Below are 27,047 nucleotides of genomic sequence, written 5' to 3' on the forward strand. Positions count from 1 at the left end.
GAAGACTGAAGACTCCATCTCCCAGTCATCCTCGTCCAGGAACCTAGTGTGCGGAAGAGGCCCACAAGCGCTCGCGTGTACGCATGCGCACTAGAAGCATAGCCAGGATAATTCGCTTGGCATTCTGGGAGTTGTAGTGTTCAGCTCAAGTGTCTCCGGATTCCGACCTGAGGCGTGCGAACGCCCGGCTTGATATCTGATTGGCTGCCTGGAAAAAAAACGAAAAGTACTTGTGGTCCAGGGCAGAGGCGAACGAGAAGATGGGGCGGGACTCCGTGTGGGAGGAGGCGGAGCCTATGGGCTTTGGGCGCGAGCGGTCGAAAGGCAGTTGGTGTGGGTTCGGTTGCTTGGTCCTGTCCCGGCGTCACCAGCTCGTCCCAATGGCTGACTCTGAGGAGTTTCGAGCTTCTTCGCCACCGCCGCCGCCTCCCTCGTCTCCGTCGTCAGGCGCCTCTTCGTCGACCCTCAGCATGCCAGTGAGTTTGGGTTGGCGGGGTCCGAGCCGGAGCCCCGGTCCAACGGTGGACCCGCTGGAGCAAGTGGAGCTGCAGATCGGAGACGTGAGTGTCGCCGCTGCGGCCGGGAGCTGCTTGCGGCTAGGATGCTCCCGCCGGCGGTTCTTGGAGTTGAGGGCTAGCCTCGGCTCTCTCCGCACGCATCTTTCTTTCCTTCTCCTTCTGCTTGCAGTCACCCGCAGCACCGCTACCGGGCTCCTCTCTCCGCCTCCTCCCATCCTTCGGAGCTTTTTGGGAGGTATAGCCTCCCTGCCCATTGGTGCTTTCTAAGGGACTCGAGCCTGCGCTTCTAGTTGGTCACCAGCCCAGGGCCATCTGGTGATGCTATTGTGTGTCGCATACTTGCTCTGTTTTGGATTTGAGTGGACCAGGGATAATCACATCCGGCCGCGGAGATCATTGGTTTCACTGATGGATTAGACCGATTCCTGCAATGCAAACATTCTGTGAAGTTTTTGTTCTAATCTCGAATTTTCAGAAATCACTTCCTGATCCCCAACACATATTAGCACTCAGGAGCTTGGAGGGTCACAGTGTCGCTTTATAAGGACTCAGGAGAGGGAGAGAGGAATGAAGTATGTAGCACACAACCTTTCTGGGAGAGCATTGTGGAATAACCACACTAACGATTGGCAACTAGACCTGGGTGACAGGTTTTTGTTGTTTCGTCAAAGGAGATGACTAAAGTGCTGGTCCAGGTTTTTAATTTTTTCCCCCCAAAACAATACCGGTTGCAAACAAATGGGCAGAATAAATGCTGACGTGTTAAAAAATCATCATTTTATATTTTTGGTAAAGAGAACATTTGATTTAAAAGTGAGTTTTTCATAGCTGTGTGTGATGTTAGATGCTCTGTCAGCTCAGCTCAGAATATCAGTTCTCTGAATTTTTTTTTTTTTTTTGTAGTTCAAAAATAAATGTTTATGGGTGAAAATGGTGGAACAGCACATTTTCTTACCTACTTACCAGCAAAAGTGGTTTCTGAGGAAGTCCTTTGGGTGGCTCTGTCACTTTGAGACTTGGTGAAGTATACAAGAGTTGGGTGTGTTTTCTGTTAAAGATACTGAGTTGTCATATTTAGCGAGTATTTTTATGGCAGGTATGTTTCCTCAAAGTTACATAGTGAAAAACGTTTAGAGGTTATGAGTGTAACCAGGGAGAGCTATGCCTCCCATGCTCTGAGTCTCTGAGTTAAAGAAAAAAACTGTTTTTCTGAAAATTTATTTCTTTTAAAGAAAAACATGTGGGCATTTGATTGATGGTTTTAAGCTATATTTAGACTATGAAGTTAAATGAAAATTAAAAAATAAGCCTGAGTGAGGTTCGGAGTGTAGCTCAGCACTGGAGGTCCTGGGTTCTAGCACCACAGACAAACCTGTTTGACTTTTTTTTTTTCTTTCATTAAATTTCAGGCAGCATTTTCATTAACCAAACTTCTTGAAGCCACATCTGCGGTCTCAGCTCAAGTGGAAGAACTTGCCCTGAAGTGTACAGAAAATGCACGTTTCCTGAAAACGTGGCGAGACCTCCTGAAGGAAGGCTATGATTCCCTGAAAGCCGACAACTGACTTGCAGATGTAGTCTCTTGATGACTCACACACAAGACGTTTGCACATGGACCACATGGGTGGGGCTGCCTGTCTCCAGACATTTGTGCTGAGAATGAAACTCTCCTTGGTATTCTTTGCTTGTGTGCTCTCTGTGGGACGGCAGTATTTACCTTTAGTGCTTTCTGCCCTCTATCCTTTTGTAGCCTCCTTTATGAAAGTTAATTCCATCAGTAACTGTCATAATAGTGCCTCTGCCTCCAGATCATTATTTGTTTTGTGAGAAGATGATGAAAAATGCTTGAGTTGGGAGTTGAGCTTGGTGTGTCTCCTAAGGCAGGTGATGAAGATTTCAGGGGCGTGGTCCACAGGACACCTACTGAAATTGGTGGTGGCGTTTTATTTACTTCCTTACCCAATACCCACAGCCACATCCCACATCACTCACTGTCTGTGAATAAGACTTAATGAGTAGAATTAAAAGCTACTTTTGATGACTTTTTTTTTAGGATGAATACTTTCTCTAAGAAAATGGTTTGACTCTAAACTTCATTGACTTGAAGGAAAAAATACTTTTTAAAAAAAATGGGAATTTAACATTTTCTTTTGGTCTTGAACCAATCTTCCTGTGAAGGCGAGGCTTCTGTCTTCGTCTCTTGAGGGCCAGGACTACCAGTGTGCAACACTGTGGCCAGTAGACAGTTTTGAATTTTGATGATGATTTTAAAATACATTTTTATACATTCTATGACTCCAATTTTAAAAAGTGTTTACTTCTTAAAATGAAAACCTTTATGGAGAGCATGCTCTTTTTTCCTATTTATTTTTATAGTTAACTGCTTTCATAGTTAATATTTCTCTTGTTGTTCTTTGAAATACCATATCAAATATATGCCCGTATGCTAGGTATTATTTAATGGCATTTTGCAAGTTATTTACATAATTGTAAAGTTGGTTTCCAGTATATGACATTTAACTGTTCCTATGGGTTTGCTATCGGTTGCCGTTAGTGTTCAGGCTCCCATTTATCTGTACTGTATTTTATATATTTAATGCCATCTGTCTTCAAGCCACGTGCTATCCTGATACGTAGGACCTTGAAGGATCTTTGATGTGATGTCTGTGTTGATACATTGATGTGAATAGAACTCTGTTCTAAAGTCTTACTGGGGAGCTATGGTAAGGGACAAGAGGATGGACACTAGTTTTGACACAGTCATAGTGATTTTTTTTTCTTTAAATTAAGATCACACAATACATATGGTGTGGTTTCCGTACCAAAGAAGGCTTATTTCTGTATAAGAGTAATATTTATATATTCTGAAAACTGTAATTTAAAAGTATATAAAAATAAATGTATTACAAGTAAACTTTTGTTTCTTTAGACTTAATTATTGAAAATTGTATGAGATAGTTCAACCATACAGAAGAGGTGACTGATTTAAAGAATTCCCATGTATTCCAATGCAGGGCTAAGTTTGTATTTTTATATTTTCAGCCATCCCCTTGTCCCCAAGTGTTAGTCTCACTGAAACTTTACATTGCTACCTCTTACACCCTTCCCCTTGTTTTTCTCACCATAGCCACTGTTTCAGAAATGTTCTTTTTTTTTTTGGCTAATTTTTGATTAAATGGTATTAAATAGTTGTTTACCCTTACCACTTCCAGCCTTGCTGAGGACTGAATCCAGGGCCTTGTGTGTGCTAAGTAGGCACTCCTTGGGCCCTTAACTTGTGTTTTGAAGTTTCCCATACTTAGAGGTGTTTTGTTTCTGAGACATTGGCTTTTAATGTACACTAGACTGACCTTGGAGTTGCCACATAGTCAAAAATGACCTTAAATTCCTACCTTGCCTCTACTTCCCAAGTGCTGGGATTAATTGTCCCCTTGGGCTGGAGAGATGGCTCAGCAGTTAAGAGCACTGGCTGCTCTTCCAGAGGTCCTGAGTTCAATTCCCAGCAACCACATGGTGACTCACACCCATCTGTAATGGGATCTGATGCTCTCTTCTGGTGTGTCTGAAGATAGTGACAGTGTGCTCATATAAACTAAAGAAAAAAATTGTTCCCTTTTATAAACTATGTGCTTTAGTGAGAAAGTTTGAGGATAATTATTTTCTTAAAGACCTACGATTCTTTTTTGTTTTGTTTTTTGAGACAGGGTACCTCTGGCTGTCCTGGAACTAGCTCTGTAGATCAGGCTAACCTTGAACTCACAGAGATCCACTTGCCTCTCCCTGCTGAGTGCTGAGATGAAAGGCATTGCCACTGAAAGAATTACCTTTTGACTTGGCAAGTATTTCATTAGAAACTTCATAGGAGAGTTTAATGGGCTTGTTGATGTGATGTGGACTGTGTCATGCGTACTGTGTTAGAATTTGTGTGAATTTCATATAAACTCTTTTGCTCTGAGGAAAGTGACATCTGTTCATACATGGAAACTGAGATCAAACATTCCCAGGGCCAGAGAGATGTTTCAGTGGTTAAGAGCACTTGCTGCTCTTGCAAGAGGATCCAGATTTGGTTCCTAGCACCCCCATGGTGGCTCACAACCATCTGTAGCTCTGGTTCCAGATGACCTGACATACTTTTCTGGCCTCTTTGGACACTAGGGATGAATGTGGTTGTGCATACACACATACAGGTGAACCCTTCCTCAGATCTCTTAAAACCCTTACTTTCCAGTGACATCAAATTATTAATGCTTGTTTGTATTACATCTGGCCACATGGCAGATTGGAGACATGTTAGAGTTCAGGTCTCATTTTAGTCTCTTCATGTGGTGTGTCGCAGGTACTCAGATATTTGGCCTGATTTTCGGTTTTGTTTTGTTCCCCCACCATGAGGATATAGATAAGGTTTAAGTCTATTCCTGCCCCCTTTTGTGTACATACATGTGTGTATGTGTATAAAATTGAAACTGAGATCAAACCTAAGAAACTGCATATATTGTTAACCTTAGACCCTGAGACTAGTTGTTTCTGTTTAAAGCAAGGTCTCTCATATATCCCCGTGTAGCTTCAAATTCTATATGTACCCACTGCCGGTCACAGAGTCCTCATCCTGACTCTGCCTCTCAAGTGCTGCTGGGATAGGTGTAGCCAGGTTGAGGTAAATTTTTTAAAATTAAGCAAATCAAGTTCAAGGTAAAGTGGTGAACTTCAATCAAACAGGAGACAACTAAGTAGAGGAAAGGCCCTCAGGAGAGTCCTGTCAGCCTTTGATCACTGATGACTTCTGATTTTGCAGTAACCTGTCACCCTTCAGACTTGACAGAATTATATGCGACTGTCCCTTGTAATTATCTTTAAGATGTGTAAGTGCTTTTGCATGTACATATGTCTTTGGAGAGTTGAGTTATTATGCACAAGTAGTGGATGATAATATTTATATAACATCCACCCCCCCCAGATACGTTTTTTGAGAACTTTCAAAACCTATGATGATCAGCTGATAGATTAAAACTATCAGCTGTAAACTAACAGACATGTTAGGTTACTGCAAATATTCATGATGTCATGGATAGATAGTCCAGATGAAGGCATTGGGTATCAGGCAAAGAGAAGTACATGGATCCCAGAAACCTTTATGAGAGAAAATTAGGAAAATGTACTGGGATCATTCTACACAAGAACAGAAGGACCTCCAAAGCAATTATGTGGTGTGGGTGGTGTGTATACGTGAGTTGCTCCATCCAGGGCTTCTGGCTGTCCCACCATGGCTTTTACTCCACCTCTCCACAGCCACCGAGGGCTTCTGCCCACCTTTCATCACCAGGGCAATCATCTTTCTCCAGCATCAGAACTCTGTCTCTACATGGATAAATCTTCTGGATTCTACAGACTCCCTGTCCATCTGTCATGAAAATCTTAGTGCTAGGTCAAGGGATTGCCGGCTTAGGTCTGTTCCTTTTTTTCAGACCTGGCTTCTATTGCATCCTCATGCTATAGCGTTTATCACGACCTCATTTCTTCTAATGGCAGAATAACATTCTGCTGAAATGGATTGTGTTATGCACTTTGATCCCCCATTCTTTAGTTGTTGGCACTGGGCTTTCCGTATGCTGGCTCTTATAAAAAGTGCTGCAAGAAATACTGCATGAAGGTTTGAACTTAGATGAAGCGGTTTTTCTCCTTTTGTTTGCTCTCAGTTTTGCATTGCTAGGAATCCATCACCAAATCCAAAATCTCAAGGAATTATCCCCGTGTTTCTTCTAAGAGCTTTGGAAGTTATTTTTAGGTCAACATACAAAATGATGACGTTAGATGGCATTTTCACACATGGGTATGCTTTGTTCTCACTATCAGTCTTTGAGCCTTTGACTCCTTCACACAAATACTACCTTCTTCCCCAACTGGCCTCCCCATCCTTCTCACACCTCTCAATACTCCTTCCCTCTCACACGTTCCTTTGTAGTTTCCCTTCACATACATTTGCACGAACACACGCTCACACACACACACACACACACACACACACACACAGAGAGAGAGAGAGTACGAGAAAGAACACATAGTATTTATCCTTTGAGTCTGTCTTATTTCATTTAACATATGCATAATGAAACTTTATTCAGCCACCGAGATGGAAAGAAAAGACATTTTCAGGAAGATGGATGCAACTGGCGATTTCGATGATAAAAAATAGAATGCAGAATAAACACAAAAATCAGTAGTATTTCTGTACACATGATGAACTTACCTCGAATGAGGTTTCTTACAGATAGATAGGAAGGCTACTGAATTTTTTGTCAATACATAAATCTTTTCTTTCAATTAATGTCTAGGCTGTTCCTGGTTTCCTTTTTGTTTTCTTTCCTTTTTTTTTTTTTTTTTTTTTTTTTGGTGAGCATTGTAATAAATATGGATATACAAGCATCTTTGTGCTGTGTTAACACAGAGCACTTTGAGTGTATACCCATGAGTTGACTAGCTAGATCACAGACTAGTTCTACTTTTAGAAACACTATAGGGAAAATGTTAAGGTTCACGAACTTTCTAATGGAATCTTTAGGGTCTTTTAAACGTAGCTTTGGGTTGTCTACAATAGGGGTATATTGATTTCTCCCTGTCATATTTCCATTTTATCTCTTTATTTTTTCTCAAGCTAAAACTTTGAAAGATATACCGAATAAGAATTATGTAGGTGGGCACTTGTAGGAGGCACAGTGTAGGAAGAGGAGCATAGATACAGGAGAAAGCATTTGAAGAACCAGACTTGCTAACCATGCGTGCCTCTTTTCTTCAGAGGAAGCTAAACACTGATACCTGGTCAGCTAGAAAGCTGGGGTAGGTGTCTGACAACTTGGTGATCGTGATCGTGTTTTTACTGTTCTATAGAGCCAGCCTTCCTGAATCCCCCACCCCCTGTCATATCGTGAGCATTGTGTAGGCCCTACTCCTGAGCCTTGTCTCTCAGTGAATAGAACTCAACTTACCAAAGAGGCTTAATGTACTTTGTAACCTCCATCAGTAATCTACTATTATTACAAATCCATTTCAGGCAACATCCCCTCCAGCACCGTTTATCAGCCAATCAAATTTATTCTTATTGGAAAGGTCACAGACACTTTGCTACTCTCTTAGGGATTTTCTAAGTAGCTGTGGCTAAAGCTTTCATTGTGATAACCGTCCCATGGAAACTTTCCCCCAAGTATTACTGTGCTTAAATGTGTAAGAAAAATAAATTCAAAGGTCGGGTTCTGGAAATTTTGTTGCTGATTCGAGTTTCCTTCTTCACCTCACATGGATGGTTTACCTGCTGGTCGTGATACTGCTGAGGTCCCGAACGAACGGGCACTGTTATCTCATTCCCTGCTTTGGAGGAAAGGCCTTCGCTCAGTTCCCGCTTGGTTCAGTCACCTACAGCCCTGTTTTATGCGACTGTTATTATGTTAGCTTTGGCTCTTTCTATTCTTGTTTCCACAGGGCTTTTATCATGGAGGATATCCAATTTTATAACGAGGGATATCCAATCCTTGTGTGTGTGTGTGTGTTTGTGTGTGTTTGTCTTGAATTAATCACATGATATCTATCCTCTTCTACTTCCATGTTATGTCAGATTTATTGATTTGTATATAATGGATTAACAAAGTGTCATCCCTGCATAAAAAAACTGGGTCACAGTGCGCAATTTCCCCAATCTGCAATCTGTTCTTGACTTTGACTGATTGATGTTTGTAAGGGATTGATCAAAAATTTTTCTCTTTTATTGTTCTCTTTTCTGGCTTTGATCAGGGCTGTGCTGGGTTCGTAGAGTATGTTTGCTCGTGCTCCTTCACTTTCCTCTGAGGAACAGTTTGGTTAGTGTCAGTGTTCGCTTTTCTTTAGAGGTTTGTTTGCTGGTTGTGGATTAAGTTGTTTATATCCTCTGGTTTTCATTTCGTTAGGTTACATGTGTCTCGCAACCCATTGAAACAATCAATTGACTGAAACACAGAGGCTTATTTCTGGACTTTGGATCTGAGTCCATTGCTCTAAATGCTCTCAGTTCTGCTTCTCTGGCTTCCCCTTAGCAATGTTCTGTCTACTGTCCTGTTCAGTTTCCTCATGACAGCACTAACTTAAAGCAAAGCCACTGGCAAGCTCATAGGGAGTGATAGAAAAATGCTGGTTCTGAGTTTATAGCAAAGCTTGCCTCTCTTCTTTGTGTGTGTGTGTGTGTGTGTGTGTGTGTGTGTGTGTGTGTGTATGTATGTGTGTGATGCGCATGTGTGCACACACATACCATGGTGCACAAGTGGAGGACAATTTTCCAGAGTTCATTTTCTTCTACCCTTCCATGGGTTCCAGATAATTGAGCTCAGGTCAGCACACTTATATAGTAATCACTGTTCTTCACTGAGCATCTCACCGATGCTGTTATCTTTGAATATTATAAAACTTTGACTTTAATTTAAAGGTGTCTGTGGGTCTTATGTTTGCTGATATGCACAACAGAAGTCTAGGGGCTGTGGGTAGAATTTGTGGTGTTAATAGTTGAACACAATATATAGATTAAAAAGGCTCTACATTGCGTGCTCAGCACTTTACCTCCATGCAGTGTGCATCGATGCATGCTAGAAATAGATTTCCCTTCATCTGCTATGCAAATATGTACTATTATACATGCACACATTGTCAGTATAATCACTTCTCTTTGTATGAACACCAGCCGCCTTTCCCTCCCTCGTGCCGCGCTAAGCTAACTTGTCTTAGATATACATTTTGCTGTATTTGCTTCAGATCAGCAAATCCCTTCAGAAGCACTTCACAGTATTCTTGAGAATAAGTGGTTTCCAGAGCCAGTTACGAATAAGAATTGAGTCTAGATGACCGCGAAACTAGCGACAGGTCACAGGGGTCTGTGAAGGCCTCCGGCTTCATGAACTCAGTGGCCATCTCCTTCAAGGGCCACATTTCCACCCAGATGAACGATGGAGCATATTCCTTCTGAGTCCCTTTTCTGTCAACAGACCTTCTTCGCCTGTAGTTGTACCAGAGTTGATGGATCATTTCTTTGAAAGGTCTAGTGGTCAACGTGTAGATAATTGGGTTCAAAGCGCTGTTGATGGGCAGAATGAAAATCACCACCCAAGAGGTAATAGTATCTGGAAGAGAAAGATGAAACATCTGGGTGAAGGCACGGGGCTCTTGACCAGAGGCTCTTTCTGAAAACATCAGAATGCCGACCAAAGAGCACTGTTGGGAGTATTTATGCAGAGTTCTGACATATCACTGTGAGTCCATTTAAAGACAGACCATGCTACTTAGCATTTATCAGCATTTGCATATGTTTTAACCAATAGAAGGGACAAGTAGTATTTCTCAGAATATGTAGATTGGTCTTGAATGAATTTCTTGTTTGTTATGTATTTGATTTTCTTCTGTTTTTCTTTATGGCATTGCTAGGGACTGATCCGAGGGTGTTATACATGCCAGACGAGTATTCTACTGGCTCCCAGGCCTGTTCATTTTTAAAGTGGGCACATATTTTAAGTCTGTACACATGTGTGTATGCATATGTGTGTGAGTGAGTGGTTCATGCAGGTACATGTGAACACAAGTGCTCATGCATGTGGAGGCCAGAGGTCAATGTTAGGTGCTTTTCCCCCCATTTTACTCCACATTATTTTTTGAAACAGGACCTCTCAGTGAGCCTAGAACTTGCCACATGGGATAGGCTGTCTGGCCAGTAATTCCTAGGATTCCCTCATCTCTGTCTATTCCCATGCACTTTGCTTTTCATGTTACCAGGGAACCCAAACTCCTGCCTTTGTGGCAAGCATCTTAAAAACTGAGCCATCTCAGCCTGCAACATTTTTAGGCTTTTGACCAAGTATTCATTTCACTAAAATATTATTGAGTAGATAGTAACACCAGCCTAAAACCCCAACTAATAAGAGCCTGAGACAAACCAGATGTGATGGTGCACCTCTTTAATCTCAGCACCCGAGGCAGAGGCAGGCAGATCTCTGAGTTCAAGGCCTTCTATATATTCAGTTCCAGGACAGCCAAAGCCACATGAAGAAACCGTGTCTTAAACACCGTCTCCCCACCCCCAAGAGGCCAAGAGAAGTGCATGGACATTCTGAGTTATAGAATGAATGAAGCAACTTAACATGACCACGCCTCAACATAAAAAATGGGGGAAAAGATCTAGAGATATAGTTGGGTGGTAGAGTTCTTGCCTAGTGTTATGAGGCCCTAGGTTTAATCCCAGTACCACAAATAAACGACCCAAAACATAAAGCAAAGCGTTACAAAAACGAAAATCCCCAAACATATTTAACTAACTCTATCCCTTTTGGAAGAATAATTTTGACTGGTATGTGCCTGTCTGTGTATATGCCACATGTGTGTGGGTACCTAAGGATGTCAGAGGAGGGAGTTGGATACCCAGGGGATTGGGGTTGCAGTTGGTTGTGAAGCTCCTCATGTAGGCACTGGGAACTGACCTTCTGCTCCCTAGAAGAAGAGCTAATCCTTCCAAGCCATCTCTGCAACTTCCTAATCCTATTTTAAAAATCACCTTTATGCATATAGAACTAAAAAATACTCAGGTTCTTGTCCTGATATATTTGATACTGTTGTCCCTCTTATCCTTCATAAATTGTCAGATTCTATTATCATCACCTGTGGGATCAAACAGGACTAAATTATGCATATATAGATGTCCAACTGTGAATATACACTGGATTACATATGCAGTCAGCAGGGGATGCTTGTACATTGCATGATATATGCATGACATAAACTTTGAATATGCATGACATAAACTTTGATATGACAAAATAAAATAGGAATAACATAAACTTTGCATGTCAACCTTTTTAAGTGTGCAGTTCTGTGGTGCTAACTACATCTACATTGTTGGGTGTCTTTCACCACCACCACTGGTCTCAGAGTGTTTCCAAAGGAAAGTGTGCCTGTTAATGATGCCTCCCGCTCTTCCCGTTCTATCCTCCCACAACCACAGTTTGTGTTCTGTCTATGAATTTGACTATTCCAGGAGTCTCACAAAGAGTTGAATCATAGAACATGTGGTCCTTTTCCGTCAGGGAAATTTACTCAATACAACACCTTCAAGATCCATGTGTAATGCAGCATGTGCCAGAATTTCCTCTAAGGGCTGATGAGAAGGCTCAGTGGGGAAAGGTTCTTGGTACCATGTCTGACAACCTAAGTTTGATGCCCAGAATATATATGGTGAAAAGGGAGAGTTGACTCCAGCTGATTGTCCAGTGACTTTTACATGTGTGTCATAGCACACATGTGCATGCATGTACACACACACACAACATTATAAATGTAAAGAAACTTTAAGAAGAACTTCCTTTCTTTATGTATATGTTTGCTACATTTTGTTTGTCCATCAGTAGACACTATATGATCCATGTACATGTTTGCTATGGTTTATTTGTCCGTTCATGTGTAGACACGGTACTGCTTCTGCCTACCAATGCTGCTTCAACATGTGTGTGTTCACATCTACTTTAGTTCTGGCTTTCAACTCCCTATTGTACATATCCAGAGTGGAATGGCTGGATTGTATGGCAACTCTATAGGTAATATTTTGCAGTCTCTAGAACATTCTTCTACAGTAGCTGCACCATGTTCAGATCCTACTATCAATGCACAAGGTGTCGAATTTCTCCTCCTCACCAACATATTCATATTCGGTTGCCTAATGTCACAGCCACTGTGATGCGTGTGATGTCCATTATTTTACAATGCCATGTTGTATTCTATTACGTCACACTCCAGTGTCCTGTATCATATGTATTGTAGAAAGAAACATTAATCAGATTCTAAAATGTAAATTTGTGACCTGGTAACTATCGGGTTGTTTATCTTTGTGGCCATTTTAAGCAGGCAGCCAATTCAAGCTCTGTATACCATTTATTTTGGTCCCTTTGTTTCCTTGAGAACTGTGGCACTAGGGACTTGTGGGGAGAACTGAACTGCTCCTCTCCGTAAGCACTTCATCAACAAAAGAGCCGGAGTCCACATCACTCTGACTAATAATTCTTGAAACAAGTTGTTTTAAAAGAAGAACTGTGCATAGATTTATTCTTCCCAGGAAAGGATTGTACCTGGTATTTCCACCTGAAGCAGTGAGAGAAATTTCAGTATAAAGATGGGAATCCAGCACAACGCATCAGTAAACACGATGAAGAAGAAGCGTTTGGCAAGGATCATCTCCTTCTTCACGTGCTTCTGGATTTCAGTTGCTGTTGTGGTGCTTTGATGGACACTGTAAAACATGCTTCCATAGGAGAACACAATGATGATAAATGCCACCAGGTTAATACCTGTTTAGACCATGAAGAATATTAATAGTGTATGTTAGCATCTCTCAAGACAAACACATAAAACATCGCTTAGACGTTACTATCGAAGACCACAGAGCCCATTAGGTGGTATTTATTTATTCACTTATTTTTTGACAAGGCCTTACTGTGGACTTCAAGTTGACTAGGTAGTCTAGGCTGGACACCAACACACGCTCCTCTGGCCTCAGATTACAAATGTCTACTATATCTCCTTCTTGACCTCCATTTCCAATTACACAGTCTCATCCCCATCCCCGTCTCAGTTAGTGTCTCAAAAGGTCTTGCCATTTCTCGCTGCCTCCATTTGCTGGGGATTCTGCAGTTCCTCTGGACCCAGGCTTCCTCTCTTACCCCACCCTTTGTGTCAGCCACCAGTACCCGGAGACACTCTCTACCTAGGCACATGCTGGCCAGTGAGAATCAAATAGGCAATCTTTACTCTCCTTGTCTTTTGATTCCAGTTCCCCAGTCTCATGTTCAGCCCAGCAGCAGAGCACCTTCAAGGGCCTGTCCCTCTCTGACTCTACTCTCTGGAAACTCTAACAAACCTTGCAGCAGACCCATCTTTTCTCTTTCCTCTAGTCCCTTTCAGCTCCATCTTCCTTACAGCCCAGGCCTGTTCCTTCATGTTAGCTCCCCAAACCTAGAAACACATTCAACCTGGGACTCCAGTGGCCACACCAGGGAGGGAATCAAAAGCACTCCTTACCAGGCAACCCATAGCTGCCACACTCTTCCAAGATCCAGACAGGGCAATGGAAACCAAGGAGTGGAGTACTCAACCAACAAAGACAAGACCTGATATCAATGCATAGAATCACAATGATCTCAAACCCTGATGCTTGGACATCAGTTCTAACACAACCCCACAGTCATGAGCAGCCAAGATACTGTTTCTTCACCAGAACCCAATAACCCCACTGGAGTGAGCCCTAAAAAAGCAATATAGTTGTAGCAAAAACAAGGATTTATTTTAAAATAGCTATTATGAATATGCTCAAGGACCTTAAAGAGGGTACAAATAAATCTAATCAGTCTGAGAGAACACAAACTAACAGCAGAAAAAAAATGATCAGAATGATTCAAGACATGTAGTAGCAATAGAATCACTGAAGAAAATGGAAACTCAGGTAAGACACTGGAAATGAAAAATTCAGGAAGTCAAACAAAATCTTCAGAGATAAATGTCACCAACAGAGTAGAAGACACGGAGGAGAAGATTTAGGGCATTCAAGAAATGAATACCAAGATCAAAGAAAATATTAACTCTAAAAAAAAAAAAATCTAAGCACAAGACATTTTAGAAATCCGAGACATCATGAAAAGACCAAATCAATGAGTGGTAGAAATAGAGGAAGGAGAAGAAACCCAGGTCAAGGACACAGAAAATGTTTTCAATGAAATCATAGAAGAAAATTTCTCTAACCTGAAGAAGTGCCTATACATGAAGCATACATAACACCAAATAGACTGGACCAGAAATTTCCTATGACATATGATCAAAACATTAAACAGGAGATCAACTAACATATAAAATCAGACCTATTAGAATAACTCTGACTTCTCTCAGTGGAGACTGACAGCCAGAAGGGCCTAAATAGATGTTTTGCTAACTCTAAGTGACAAACAGAGACACCATTTTGGAAAACTATAGCCAGCAAAACTTTCCAGTCAGAATAAACGGAGAAAGAAGACATCTCCCAATAAAACCAAATTTATCTATGAAATCCTCTGGAGAAGTCACTAAAAGAGGATTTCTCAACACAAGGGTCACTACTCCCTTGAGCCTTGAGGTTGAGTGTCCCTTTCACAGGGATTGTCTAAGATCATTGGAAAACACAGATATAGTCCATCATGATTTATAACAGCAGCAAAATTATAGTTATGGAGTATCAATGAAAATAATTCTATGGTCGGAGTCGCCACACATAAGGAACTAACAGTCTTGGCATTAGGAAGTTGAGAAACATTGGGTTAGAAAGACAGAAGTTTGTAGACAATGGAAGTCATAAACGAGTTTCATGCTGTGAGATACTCTAGCAAGAGCTGGAACACAGGAAGACTCGCAACGCAGGGTTTCTTACCAAGAAAAATTACCACTGAATAAATCTGGGCTCCAGTACTTCCCGTGTCTTCGGAATGAAGAGGAAAGCATACTCCATTGGTGCCATAGTAGTTTTTGAAAAATTCCTTATTGCCAAGTGGAGCAAAAGCCACTATGAACCCAATAATCCAAATGAAAATCAGAACCGTGATTGTTCTGCATTTTCGAGGCCTTAAACACCGAAAAGGATACACAATGCAGATGTATTTTTCCAATGTCAGAAATGTTAAAAGTAAAACGGATACTTCTGTGGACAGAATGGCCAAGGACCCCATGAACTGACAGTGAGCGCTCTCCATCCACGGCTGCGCATGCTTGTTGTATTCTCCCCGAAACTTGAGGTCAAAGGCGCCAATCACGAATAAATATACTCCCATGAGGCAGTCAGCACCTACAAGGGTTCGAAGTTTATAGGTTCAGAGAAACACATAGTATGTGTTTTGTTTACACGAAACATTTTAAATGACCCATTTCTCAATATTACCAAGACATTTTCTCCTCTTAAGAATTCACAAGTTGGGCTGCAGAGATGGCTCAGTGGTTAAGAGCACCGACTGTTCTTCCAGATGTACTGAGTTCAAATCCCAGCAACCACATGGTGGCTCATACCCATCTGTAATGAGATCTGATGCCCTCTTCTGGTGTGTCTGAAGACACCTACAGTGTACTTACATATAATAAATAAGTAAATAAATAAATAAATCTTAAAAAAAAACCCACAGGTTGGTTATATAGCCTGTCAGTAGAGTGCTTTCTCAGCACGAGTAAGGAAGAGCAGCCAGAGTTCTTACCCTCCGACTCATCTCTCCAGCCTCCTGAAATCCATTTTTTAAAAATTAAAAACAATTTCATACCATAGATTCTAATTATGCTTTCTCCTCTCCTAACTCTTCCTAGATCCTAACTCCCCACCCACTCAACTCCACACCCTTTCTGTCTTTTTAAATAAATAAATTAATTAATAAATTAATAAACCCCAAGGAGAACACAAACACTCACACCCCAAAATATACCAGCAAAAGAACAAGACAAAAGAAAATCCAAAAACAAAGCAATATGAGGCAAAAGTCCACAAAAAGACCACTGACTTTGCTTGTGTTGCCTAATTACTCTTGCATGGAGTCTGAGTGTGGCTAATATACCCTAATGAGACTCCATTAGAAAAGCTAATTTTTCTCCAGTGTGAACACTGACTCTATTTTTAAAAATAATGTAGCCTTGTCTTCCAGTCTTGCCCAGGGAAATTGAACTTGACTCAGAATTTTATAGCTAACCATACAGAGTTGTCGACAATTTATGAATTCTGTTTCTCACATAGCTCACAAAGAAAATACATTAGAACTCAGACTTTGCACAGTGTCTGTATTAGTAAACGTGGCCACTCATGAAATGGTAGACATCTATAAAGGGCTGCTTTACTTACTTGAGGGGCTACAGATGTACCCTCGGCTTTGGGACTCAGGCTGTAAACATCCTGAAGTCTGAGGTTTTTTTTTTTTTTTTTTGTTCTTTTTCTTTGTAGTCTTCATTTAACATAATACTTTACAATCGTATTTTGAAAACTTAAAAAAAAATCCCACTTGGAGAGTATTTACAGTTTACAAGCTGTGAGTGAAGATTATTTTAGTAGTCCAGGGAACTGAAAAATGCCCATCTGCAAAGTCAGGGTTTATGAACTGGACATGCAAACCAGTCTGGACATGCAAAAGCAGCTGTGGGTGTGACTATGAAAAGCAACAGTTTCTCTTTTTCTTTCCTTGAAAATAGATTCTTTTCTCATGCAGTGTAGCCCGAGATATAGTTTCCCCTCCATCTGCTTCTCCCAGTCCCTCTCCGCTGTGCCACTCCGCTCGGCCCCGCTCCCTTCCTATCTCTCATTAGAAAAGGACAGACTTCTAAGAGATAACAACTAAACGAGACGAAATAAAACATGATAAGATAAAGCAATATTATTACATTAAAATTGAACATGGCAATCCCACAGGAGGAAGAGAGTCCCCAGGAGCAAGAACAAGAGTCAGAGGCTCACTCTTGTCACAGTCCTTAAAATACATGAGTCCCACAAAAACACTAAGCTAATAGCTGAGGTACATCCACAGAAGACGTGGTGCAGCGCTGTGCAGGCTCTGTGCCGCTGCTTCAGTCTCCGGGAGCTCCTATGTGCCCTGCTTAGTTGACTCAGAGGGGAAGGCAACAATCTCATTTATAGTAAAATCATTCAGATTGAAAAAAGATTTATTTATTCTATATTTGTGTGTGTGTGTGTGGGTGTGTGTGTGTGCCTACCTGTCCATATATGTAGGGGCTAGATAAAAGTATTGGATCCTGTGGAACTGGAGTTACAGGTGGTTGTGAAATAATTTCTCCCACCTCTATCTTTTCTTCCTCTAAAAACTAATTTTCGTACGATAAAGTGGTTTGTGTTTTTACCCTAGATACCATATAAACAAAAGGAAGAAAGATTTTTACATCTCATAATTCTAAAGCTCAGGGAACTTGTTTTCTCTCTTAAATGTTCTTTTAAGATTTATTTATTTTGAGCATGAGTGTGTTTGCTTGCATGTAAGAATGTGTATCATGTGGGTGCCTGGTGTGGACAGAGGTCAGAAGAGTGTGTTGGATCCCTTGGAAGTGGCGTTATGGTTAGTTGTAAACTACCATGTGGGTGCTGGGATCGGAAATGAGACCTCTGAGAGAACTACATGTACTCTTAACCGTGGATTCATTTCTCCAGCCTCAGTCTCTCCCTCTCTCAAACTGGGGGTCATGACTGTCTGTCTGTCTGCCTCTTTAAAAATACTTTATTCTTATTTTATTACATGTGTGTACAGCTGTGTGTGTGTGTGTGTGTGTGTGTGTGTGTGTGTATGTGCGCATGCTTGCAGGTGCCTTTGGAGGCTAGTGATACTGAAGTTATAAGCTATTGTCAGCCACCTCATGTGGGTGGTGGGGACACAGCTTGGGTCCTCTGGAAGAGCGGTGTGTGCTTTCAAGCACTCCGCCACCTCTCCAGCCCCCACAGAACTTGTTTCCTCATAGCAACGATTTTGCACAGCTCAAGCCGGGTTACTCTTTAACCAGGAAATACTCACAGCAGAGAGAAATGAGAGACATGGCGTGCAGCTTGTTCTCAGACCTGATGTACGGCCGCATACAAATAACAAAAATGTTTCCAAAGCAGGTGACTGCAGATACAACCCAGACGAAGACTCTCTGGATGATGCTTGCCAAGAGGTTCTCAAGAGATGAAATCCCATCCGTGTTGGGCTTACAGCTGCGCACGTGGGGTGCATAGCCACAGTACTGAAATTTCTTAAAGTATCTGATTACAAAGAGAAGACAAAATTGGGACATATATTTAACTTAATGCCATCATTGACGTATGCTTTCACATTTTATCTGTAGAAAAATGTGTCCACGTAGGCACAGGGGAAAATTTCCTGAACAGAACACCAATGGTTTGTGCTCTAAGATCAAGACTAAACAAATGGGACTTTATGAGATTGCAAAGTTTCTGTAAGGCTAAGGACACTGTCAAGAAAATGAAACGACAATCAACAGAGTGGGAAAAGATCTTTACCAACACCACATCAGACAGAGGCCTAATATCCAATATATACAAAGAACTCAAAAAGCTAGACTCCAGAGAATCAAACAATCCTATTAAAAAATGGGGTACAAGCTAAACAAAGAATTCTCAGTTGAGGAATATCGAATGGCCGAGAAGCACCTAAAGAAATGCTCAATATCCCTGGTCATCAGGGAAATGCAAATCAAAACAACTCTGAGATTTCACCTCACACCAGTCAGAATGGCTAAGATAAAAACTCAGATGACAGCACATGCTGGCGAGGATGTGGAGAAAGAGGAACACTTCTCCACTGTTGGTGGGGTTGTAAACTGATACAATCACTCTGGAAATCAGTCTGGTAGTTCCTCAGAAAATTGGACATAGTACCACCTGAAGACCCAGTTATTCCACTTCTGGGCATATACCCCAAAGATGCTCCAACATATACTAAGGACACATGCTCCACCATGTTCATAGCAGTCTTATTTATAATAGCCAGAAGCTGGAAAGAGCCCAGATATCCTTCAGTAGATGAATGGATACAAAAATTGTGGTATTTACACAATGGAGTACTACTCAGCTATTAGAAACAATGACTTTATTAAATTCCTAGGAAAATGGATGTATCTAGAGAATATCATCTTGAGTAAGGTAACCCAGTCACAAAAGAACAGACATGATATGCAGTCACTGATAATTGAATACTAGCCTCAGAAAGCTCTGAACACCCAAGAAAATAACTCACAGACAATATGAAGCTCAAAAAAACAAACAAACAAACAAAAAACAAAACAAAACAAAAAAAAGACCAAAAAGTGAAAACCTCAGTCCTTTTTAGAAAAAAAAAAAAAGTATATAGCACCCTCTCAGAGTGGGGTATACCTAGACCTTAAACTATTAATAACTTAAAAACTAAGAAGTTAGCCTTGTTGCAATTTTTGGTAGTTAAAAATCATTATGTTTGATCTTTACATACTAAAACTTTGACTATTTCCATGTTAAGTTTTGTTTTACATATACTTTATAATCTTTGTAAATAGTAAGATTCTAAAGCATATTATCAAACCTTTAAAAAATCAAGTACAGTGAAAAATATATTCATATATATTTATGCTAAAATGCTTTTAATAGTCTGTATATGTATCTGTTTTTAAAAATAAAGTTGAAAAAAATTAAAAAAAGGAAAAAAAAAGAAAAACGCGTTCATATAAGATTCAGTGGAAGAGAAAACATTTCTCTCATAATTCTGAGGTTCAAAATTTAACTATTAATCACTTGACTTTATAGTACAAGAATGTGTGGGTACGAACTGCAAGCAGGTTTAATGAGTGCATGTTAGACATGTCTTAGCATATACATAAATGGTTAGCTTGTGAACAAGAGAAGGGATTCATACAAAGAACCTTTCTATGGCCATTTCCAGAATTCAGTCCATACAAACCAGTGGTTCTCAAACTGTGGGTCGTGGTGACCCCTTTGAGAGTCGAATGACCCACAACATGAGAACTGTATTCAAGGATATAACTGGTATTAACACATGGTGATGAAGATCACACAACCTTAGCTTCACCACAGCTGATCTTACTTTTTAGCTCTTAGGGAAAAATTACATTCTTTCTGTTTGCTGCTCCAGTGGTTTTTCTGTGACAGAGGTTACATTGTTACGTTACATTATTATCTATAATTACTAACTGCATCTATTGCTCACACTAGATTTTGAAACAGGATGAAGAATTAAGTGCTGAGTGAGTTTTTTCATCTATGGAGATACGTGATTGGATAAAGACATCACCTGGATAAACATGCAGCATGTTCATCATCAGCAGCAACGTGAACACCACTTCCTGAGCATGTTTTAAATATACCAGGGATACCTTCTCTCATGAACTCCATGAGATCAGTGTTAGCAATACTGTAATAGGAGAGGAATCTTCAATGGAAGAGAACTGCTAGTCAGGGATTTTTCTAGGAATAGTAGAGACTGGAATTCAAACAGTGTCGGTCTGCCTTCCAGTCAAAGAGTGATGGCAACACATGGACATGATCTCTAGAATGTGAACAGTTGCAGTAGTAAAGGAGGCAAGGTGGAGGCCATTTTGTATCTTGCACAAAGGCAGGACAGTTGCTGCTATGTCCATCTGGTTGTGGACATTTCTCTGGGAGCTATGATGGGGTGGAGAAGAATAGAAGGATGGGTGTGATTTTTTTTTTTTTTTTTCTCGTTTTAAGAGTCTGAGGCTGAACCACTTTCACCTCAGTGGGTACTTGCTTGCTAGTTAATTTGCTTAGCATAGACTCATCTTTGACAGTAGTGTCTTTATTTCTGAGGGAAGCCATTCTCCAGCCTCAGGAATCGTGGTGGATGTTCAGTGGAGGCCCTCCCTGGTTCAGGCACATACCCTAAGAGGAACCCTGAGCCTTGTTGATGGCATGCGTATGGCTTATTTCAGCAGGGCTTGGTCAAGACCATGGTTCAACTCTTGTTCCCATGATTCCTGCCCACGTCTGGCTTTTCTTTATTTTTATTTCTAGATTCTGTGAGCTGCACCAGTCTCTAGCAGTAAACTTCTTGGCCAGACTGTTCTGTCGTAAGCAAGCAAAGAAGCAGATGAAAGCCTTGTCTCTGAGGAATCATGGGAAACAGAAACAATGCCCTGTGTTAGACTTACGGTTCGAGGAAGAATACAGAGTGGTTGATAAGACACTTCTAAGTTATTGAAAAATCACCACAGCGTGAAGAACGATCTAGTGCTTGCTATGATAGAAACTCAACTCAAAATATTTATAAGGCTTATGATCAATGCAAAACTAGACACAATGTATTGGAATTCACAAAGGTTACCATTTTACCCTCGCAAACTCTGATATTAGGGACAATTTTCTCTAGGGAAGAGTTCTCCCACCTTCTTCAATTTGTAGCAATTGTTTCTATCTATTTTAAATATGCGTTGTATATTACACATTATATTATATCTATATATTACGCATTTATGATATACAAACATATTTAAAAATAAGAAATAAATAATTTCTACAAATTAATGCGTGTGTTGTGTGCAATGTGTGTATAGACCTGACTTGTGTGTCCTACGCATGGATATGTAGGTCAAAAATGGCTTCAGGTGTTGATCCTGACCTTCTACCTTGATTTTGAGGCGGAGCTTCTCTTGTTTGTTGCTGTACTTCAGATTCCCGAGTTTCTGGTTGGACTGTCCTGTCCCCGTGTCCCTGCTCACTGGGGGAGTGCCGAGATCATACACACACACACCACCTCTTCTGTGTTGTACTTGGGTTCTGGGAACTCGAACCCAGGCACTTTTGCCTGCTGATCCACCTCGTCAGCCTCATTTGTAATCCTTTCATATTACTTATATCCGTCCTTACTTCCTGATCTGGTGGCGCTCACTCAGTGTGTATACATCACTAGCTTGTCAGGTAAATACCAGCATCTGAAATGATTATCAGAGACGCGCGAGTTTTGTAAGACCGAGTTGACCCCTCTTACATTCATGTTTCTTGGTATTTGACATTTTTCCCGGGGAATATTTTTACCGGAGTGTGGAAAACTAAAATCTATCTAGCCAATGTCAAACTCTGAGAGTTAATTATTGAATACTGCTGTCTGAGACTGCCTAGGTGGCTGAAAAATTCCATAGCCTGGGAATTTAAACAATAAACATTTATTTCTCAGTTCCCATGCTGGGATGGGCAAGGTCAAGGCCTTAGTTTATTAGGCACCTGGTGAAGTGCTGCTTCCTGACACACTCTATGTGTCCTCACACAGTGGATGGTGCAAGAGCAATCCTCCCTCTTTCATTTCCTTGCTCCCTCCTTCCTTCCTTCTTGTCTCTCCTAAAGTTTGATACTTTTAGCTTTCTTATTTTCACCCTTTTGGGTGTAATTTATGGTTGAGGCTCGCATGGCTATAGGCTCACATGGTTCTAGGCTCATATGGTTCTAGGCTCATATAGCTATAGGTTATTATGGTTATAGAGCCACATGGCTATGGACTCACATGGTTCTAGACTCACATGGTTCTAGGCTCACATGGTTCTAGGCTCACATGGTTCTAGGCTCACATGGCTCTAGGCTCACATGGTTCTAGGCTCACATGGTTCTAGGCTCACATGGCTCTAGGCTCACATGGTTCTAGGCTCACATGGCTCTAGGCTCACATGACTATGGACTCACATGGTTCTAGGCTCACATGGCTATAGGCTCACATGGTTCTAGGCTCACATGGTTATAGGCTCACATGGTTATAGGCTCACATGGGTGCTGTTGAACTCGGGTCCTCATGTTTTCATAGCACTTTCCCCAAGTGAACTCTCTTCCCACCCAGGACACCTCCCTCTTCCCTTTTCTCCTCCCTCTTGTGGAAATTCATCAAACCCAGGGCTTTGATGTACTAGCTCCAGCCTTTCTTAAATTCATTTTTGTTTTGAGACAGAATATCACAATGAAGCCATGACTAGCTTTGAATTCTCCATGTAGACCAGGCTGACTCCCAACTTAGAGACCCACCACCTCTGCCTCCAAGTTGCTGGGATTAAAGGTAGTGCTCTCTTTAAAAGTGGTACTGATGCTGTTCATGAAGGCTCTGCACTCAGAAACTAGTCAGTTTTTCAAGGCTTTACCTTTTAATAATACCATCACTTTGGGGTTAAGATCACAACACACGTGTTGAAAGAGCAATACAAATACTAACTATACAGACACAAATTAGTAGAAATTGTTAATATTTTATTTATATTTGGTGTGGGTGTATTATGTGGGGACATAAAAATTAAAACCAAGGTGAACAATAAGAAAGCATTTACTTACATGTGAGAGAGATTTATGAGAGGTCTGAACATCCTTTGTTGAATATTTGAAATTTCTATTCCTTCAAGACTGCTAAAAAAACAAGTAATAGTTAAAAGAACATATGTTATCCACATATGTATAATAAAACAATTATTTTTGTGAAAGACAATGTTGCAACTTGCCTTTAGTCAGCCTATCTAGACACTTTACTGGTTAATAGGCATGTATATCCATTAAAAAATTCTCACAGCTCATAATACAATGTTCAATGCATGCTAACTAGTCAATAAATGCTTGTAGAATAAGGGCATACACATTATATTCTGGACATCTTTAATTTTTTAAATACCTTTTATGTCATACTTTTTTCTTTCTAGTAAAGTGCTATTTTACTGTTGAATATTTAGGTAAGATGAACTGAGGCTTATCTTTTTTTTTTAGGCTTATCTTTTAAAGACAATTAGATATTAACAGAACTTTGTGTGTGTGTGTGTGTGTGTGTGTGTTTTGTGGGAGTCATGATTAACATAGTTTAGATAGAAAAATTCCATTTTAGGGTAAGCATGCTAATCTTTGTTGTCAACTTGACACACTTGGGAAGAGAGAACCTCAGCTGTGGAAGCTGCCCTCACTGTTTTGGTTGGTGGGCATATCTGTGGGGCATTATTATTTTGTTTTAGTGACTGATGTTCCTTTGTGGTTTCTGCTTCAAGCCTTGAGTTCCTGCTTTGGCTTCCCTCGGTGATGGATTGTAACCTGTAGGCTAAATAATCTCTTCTCCCCAAATTGATTTTGGTCATTGTTTTATTGCAGCAATGGAGATATCAACTAGGAAAGATACCTATAGTAAATCTTAACTGCCCAGAATCAATGGAGCAATGAATATGCCTCGTACATTCAGAGAACATAAATGCACAATTCAGTATCTTAATCCTGGTGCCACAGAAAGATGTAGCGGTTCATTATCATTTGATTTTTATCTTATGAACACATGATATAGGAGCAGGAACTATATGTCTGTAGTTCATTAAGGACTCATGTATTTTTGTGGAGCTGTAAACAAAACATAATGAAAAGACACAAGAGCATGTCTGCTATTAGTATTGAAATAAAACTGTATGTGCATTTACTTACAGAGACTTGAGTTTGGCGAGATAATCAAATTGATTTATTTCAATCTTCTGGATTGGGTTATAAGATATATTCCTGAGTTAAAAAAAGATAGTCATAAGTCATTTCTAAAAATAGTTTGGGCAAAGAGAATATATTTGTTGACGTTGAATGAATTTGAGACATTTACCAAGAAATTATAGTACAACCTAAAGTAGATTGGAAAATTAAACATAAATTCTAAGACCACAGAGGAAGATATCCATGACAGTGGCCTGGCTGTGACTTCTTTGGGTGTGATTTTCAAAATAACAAGCAGTAAAATCAACAAGAGCCAACAAGGGCTATATCAAACCCAAAAGCTTCTTCATATCATGAAAGAAGTCTATAGCATGGAAAAACGATTTGCAAGGCTCTCTCTTCTTTTTTTCTCTCTTCCTCTACTTCTTTGTTTGGTTCTGTACACACTGTGGTAAGCACACACTCCACCACTCCTTATCCCTACAGAGCATCTATCAAGGATGGATTAATATCTAAAAAAAATATAGGAAACTCAATGCAATAGAAACATAAGACAAATAATCTGATAAAGAAATAGACAAAGAACATGAGTAGATATTTCCTAAAAGAAGACACACAAGTGGCCAACAGATATATAAAGCAACCTCAGAATCAGTATTAATCAGAAAAATGCTAATTTATTTATTAGAGACAGAGCGTAGCTGAGGATGACATTGTACTTCACAAGATTTGGCCTTGACTTTTGAACTTCTTATCCTCAAGCAATTCTATTGGTTATATATTTGGCAGGCTCTTGTATTTTGTTATAGTAGCAGAAAATGACCTAGATCAACAGCAATGAAGGGAAAACTTCTTGTTCATGGCATTGGAAGGCTCAGTCTCTATTAAAGTTTATAAATTTATATAAAATATCAAAGGAGCCCAAATAGCAAAAGCAGTATTGGAAAAAAAAACAACAGTGTTGGGGTTTGCATACTAATCGACATCTGTGTAGACCAAAGGGATCAACTACAGAGCCCAGGGACGTCCTCTCTCAGACAGAATCAGCTAACTGTTGACATCGGTGCCAAAGGCATTCAACAAGGAAAGGATGTCTTTCCAACAGTGTTGGGAAAATTAGAAAACCTTGTTCAAAAGACTAGAATTAGACCTTTACCGGACCATGTACCCAAGCTTACTCAAAAAGGATCATGTGCTTAAATGTAAAGCTATCAACATAAAACAAGAAGACAGAAAAAGCTGCAGAAAGCAGAAGGAACAGGCAGGCTTCTCCCTACCATGGGACAGAACAGGTCCTTTCTTAATAACAAGGCAGGCTTAGTCTTATTAGAAGGAACAAAACTTTTTTTTTTTCCTTACAAACTTGAGTTTAATTCATTTAGCATTAAAACGGTAGAAGCTTTTGTTTTCTCTATCAATAAAGATTGGAGTTCATTTTCAAAAAAAAAATGTAAAGCTATCAAACTAGAAGAAAATGCAGGGAGAAAATTTCATCGAGTGGATTTGACAGGGACTTAGACGGGAAACTGAAAGCATAGACAGGCAAGTGAAAGATACAAAGATGGCAGTGTATTAAAATGAAGGGACGCTGTGATAGAGGGAAATGTCATTTATAACAGGTGGGAAAACACATGTGAGTCCTCTGTCTGCAGGACATAGGGCTGTCTATAGGATATACCGGGCATAGAAAGAATGAAAACTCAGCAACTGCAAAGGAGCTCACATAAAAATGAATGAAGCGCTTGAGTAGTTTCTTCCCTTGGAAGACAGGCAAGTGACTAAACACATGGGAAAAACTGTTTTTGGAGCAGTGTAAATCAGATCCTCAAGCATTCTCAGCTAAGATGGCTGTGAGCCAGAGAAATGAAAACAACAGGTGTTGGAAGACTGTAGACACTGGAGCCCTGTGAACAGGGAGAAGAGATGTACAATGGCACAGCTCTGGTGGGAAATACAACTAAACAGAGCAAAACTAGAACTACCGTGTGACCCAGTCACCTAATTTCTGGGCGTGTGCAGGTGGTCTCTGGCTCAGGATTCTTCACTTCATAGCAGAATAAAAGCAATATACCTGCAGTGGAAGCTGCACTTTAAGGATGGTTGTATGGTTTAGTGGTAGAATGCTTGCCTAATATGCACCATTCATCCCTGAATACAGTATTACTGTCTTGATACAGTAATATTAAGGAAGGGAGGTACAAAGGGACGAATAAAAAGGGGAGTCTCTTTAATACCTTCTCTTGGGCTTGTAGTATGTGTCATGATACGGTGTGTGTGCTGCAGCTCCCAGACAGCCATAGACACTCAAGAGTACAAAGTGGACAGTCTGCAGTGCGCTGGCTCCTAATTCACAATGGTTGAGAGGGTAGTAACATTAAATGAGCTTTAAAGACAATAGTTCTGATTTATGGCGTCTTCGTTAGGTATATTTAAGGTTGCTGTGAGTTAGGAAGGAGCACAAAGGGATGGAGAGATGACTCAGTGGTTAAGAGCACTGACTGCTCTTCCAGAGGTTCTGAGTTCAATTCCCAGCAGCCACATGGTGGCTCACAACCATTTGT

The 27,047-nt window shown here is 40.5% G+C and overlaps 2 protein-coding genes across 2 annotated transcripts in view; one reads left to right on the forward strand and one right to left on the reverse strand.

Annotated features, from left to right (window-relative positions):
* The first annotated feature begins 348 nt into the window (after positions 1–348).
* Positions 349–2,276, forward strand: LOC308419423 (uncharacterized protein C4orf46 homolog). The gene is made up of 2 exons (XM_080915151.1): positions 349–560; positions 1,928–2,276. Exons 1-2 carry the CDS (start codon positions 381–383, stop codon positions 2,081–2,083), a joined length of 336 nt encoding a protein of 111 aa, XP_080771277.1. The 5' UTR covers positions 349–380; the 3' UTR covers positions 2,084–2,276.
* Positions 2,277–9,347: 7,071 nt separating this feature from the next.
* RXFP1 (relaxin family peptide receptor 1) overlaps positions 9,348–27,047 on the reverse strand; it is a gene marked incomplete at both ends in the record, with an annotated part of 114,735 nt that continues 97,035 nt past the window's right edge. The window contains 6 exons of the mRNA XM_080916567.1: positions 9,348–9,649; positions 12,635–12,853; positions 14,959–15,369; positions 18,071–18,300; positions 23,374–23,445; positions 24,490–24,561. Of these exons, the coding sequence (XP_080772693.1) occupies positions 9,348–9,649; positions 12,635–12,853; positions 14,959–15,369; positions 18,071–18,300; positions 23,374–23,445; positions 24,490–24,561 (1,306 nt within the window). The remainder of the gene's footprint in view (positions 9,650–12,634; positions 12,854–14,958; positions 15,370–18,070; positions 18,301–23,373; positions 23,446–24,489; positions 24,562–27,047) is intronic.

Source organism: Micromys minutus, assembly GCF_963924665.1.
Source record: "Micromys minutus genome assembly, chromosome: 4".
Classification (NCBI taxonomy): domain Eukaryota; kingdom Metazoa; phylum Chordata; class Mammalia; order Rodentia; family Muridae; genus Micromys; species Micromys minutus.

Coding starts and splice junctions, on each gene's coding strand:
- LOC308419423 (XM_080915151.1), top strand. CDS start 381: ATGGCTGACTCTGAGGAGTTTCGAGCTTCTTCGCCACCGCCGCCGCCT. Junction 561..1,927: donor TGGAGCTGCAGATCGGAGAC/GTGAGTGTCGCC, acceptor ATTAAATTTCAG/GCAGCATTTTCATTAACCAA.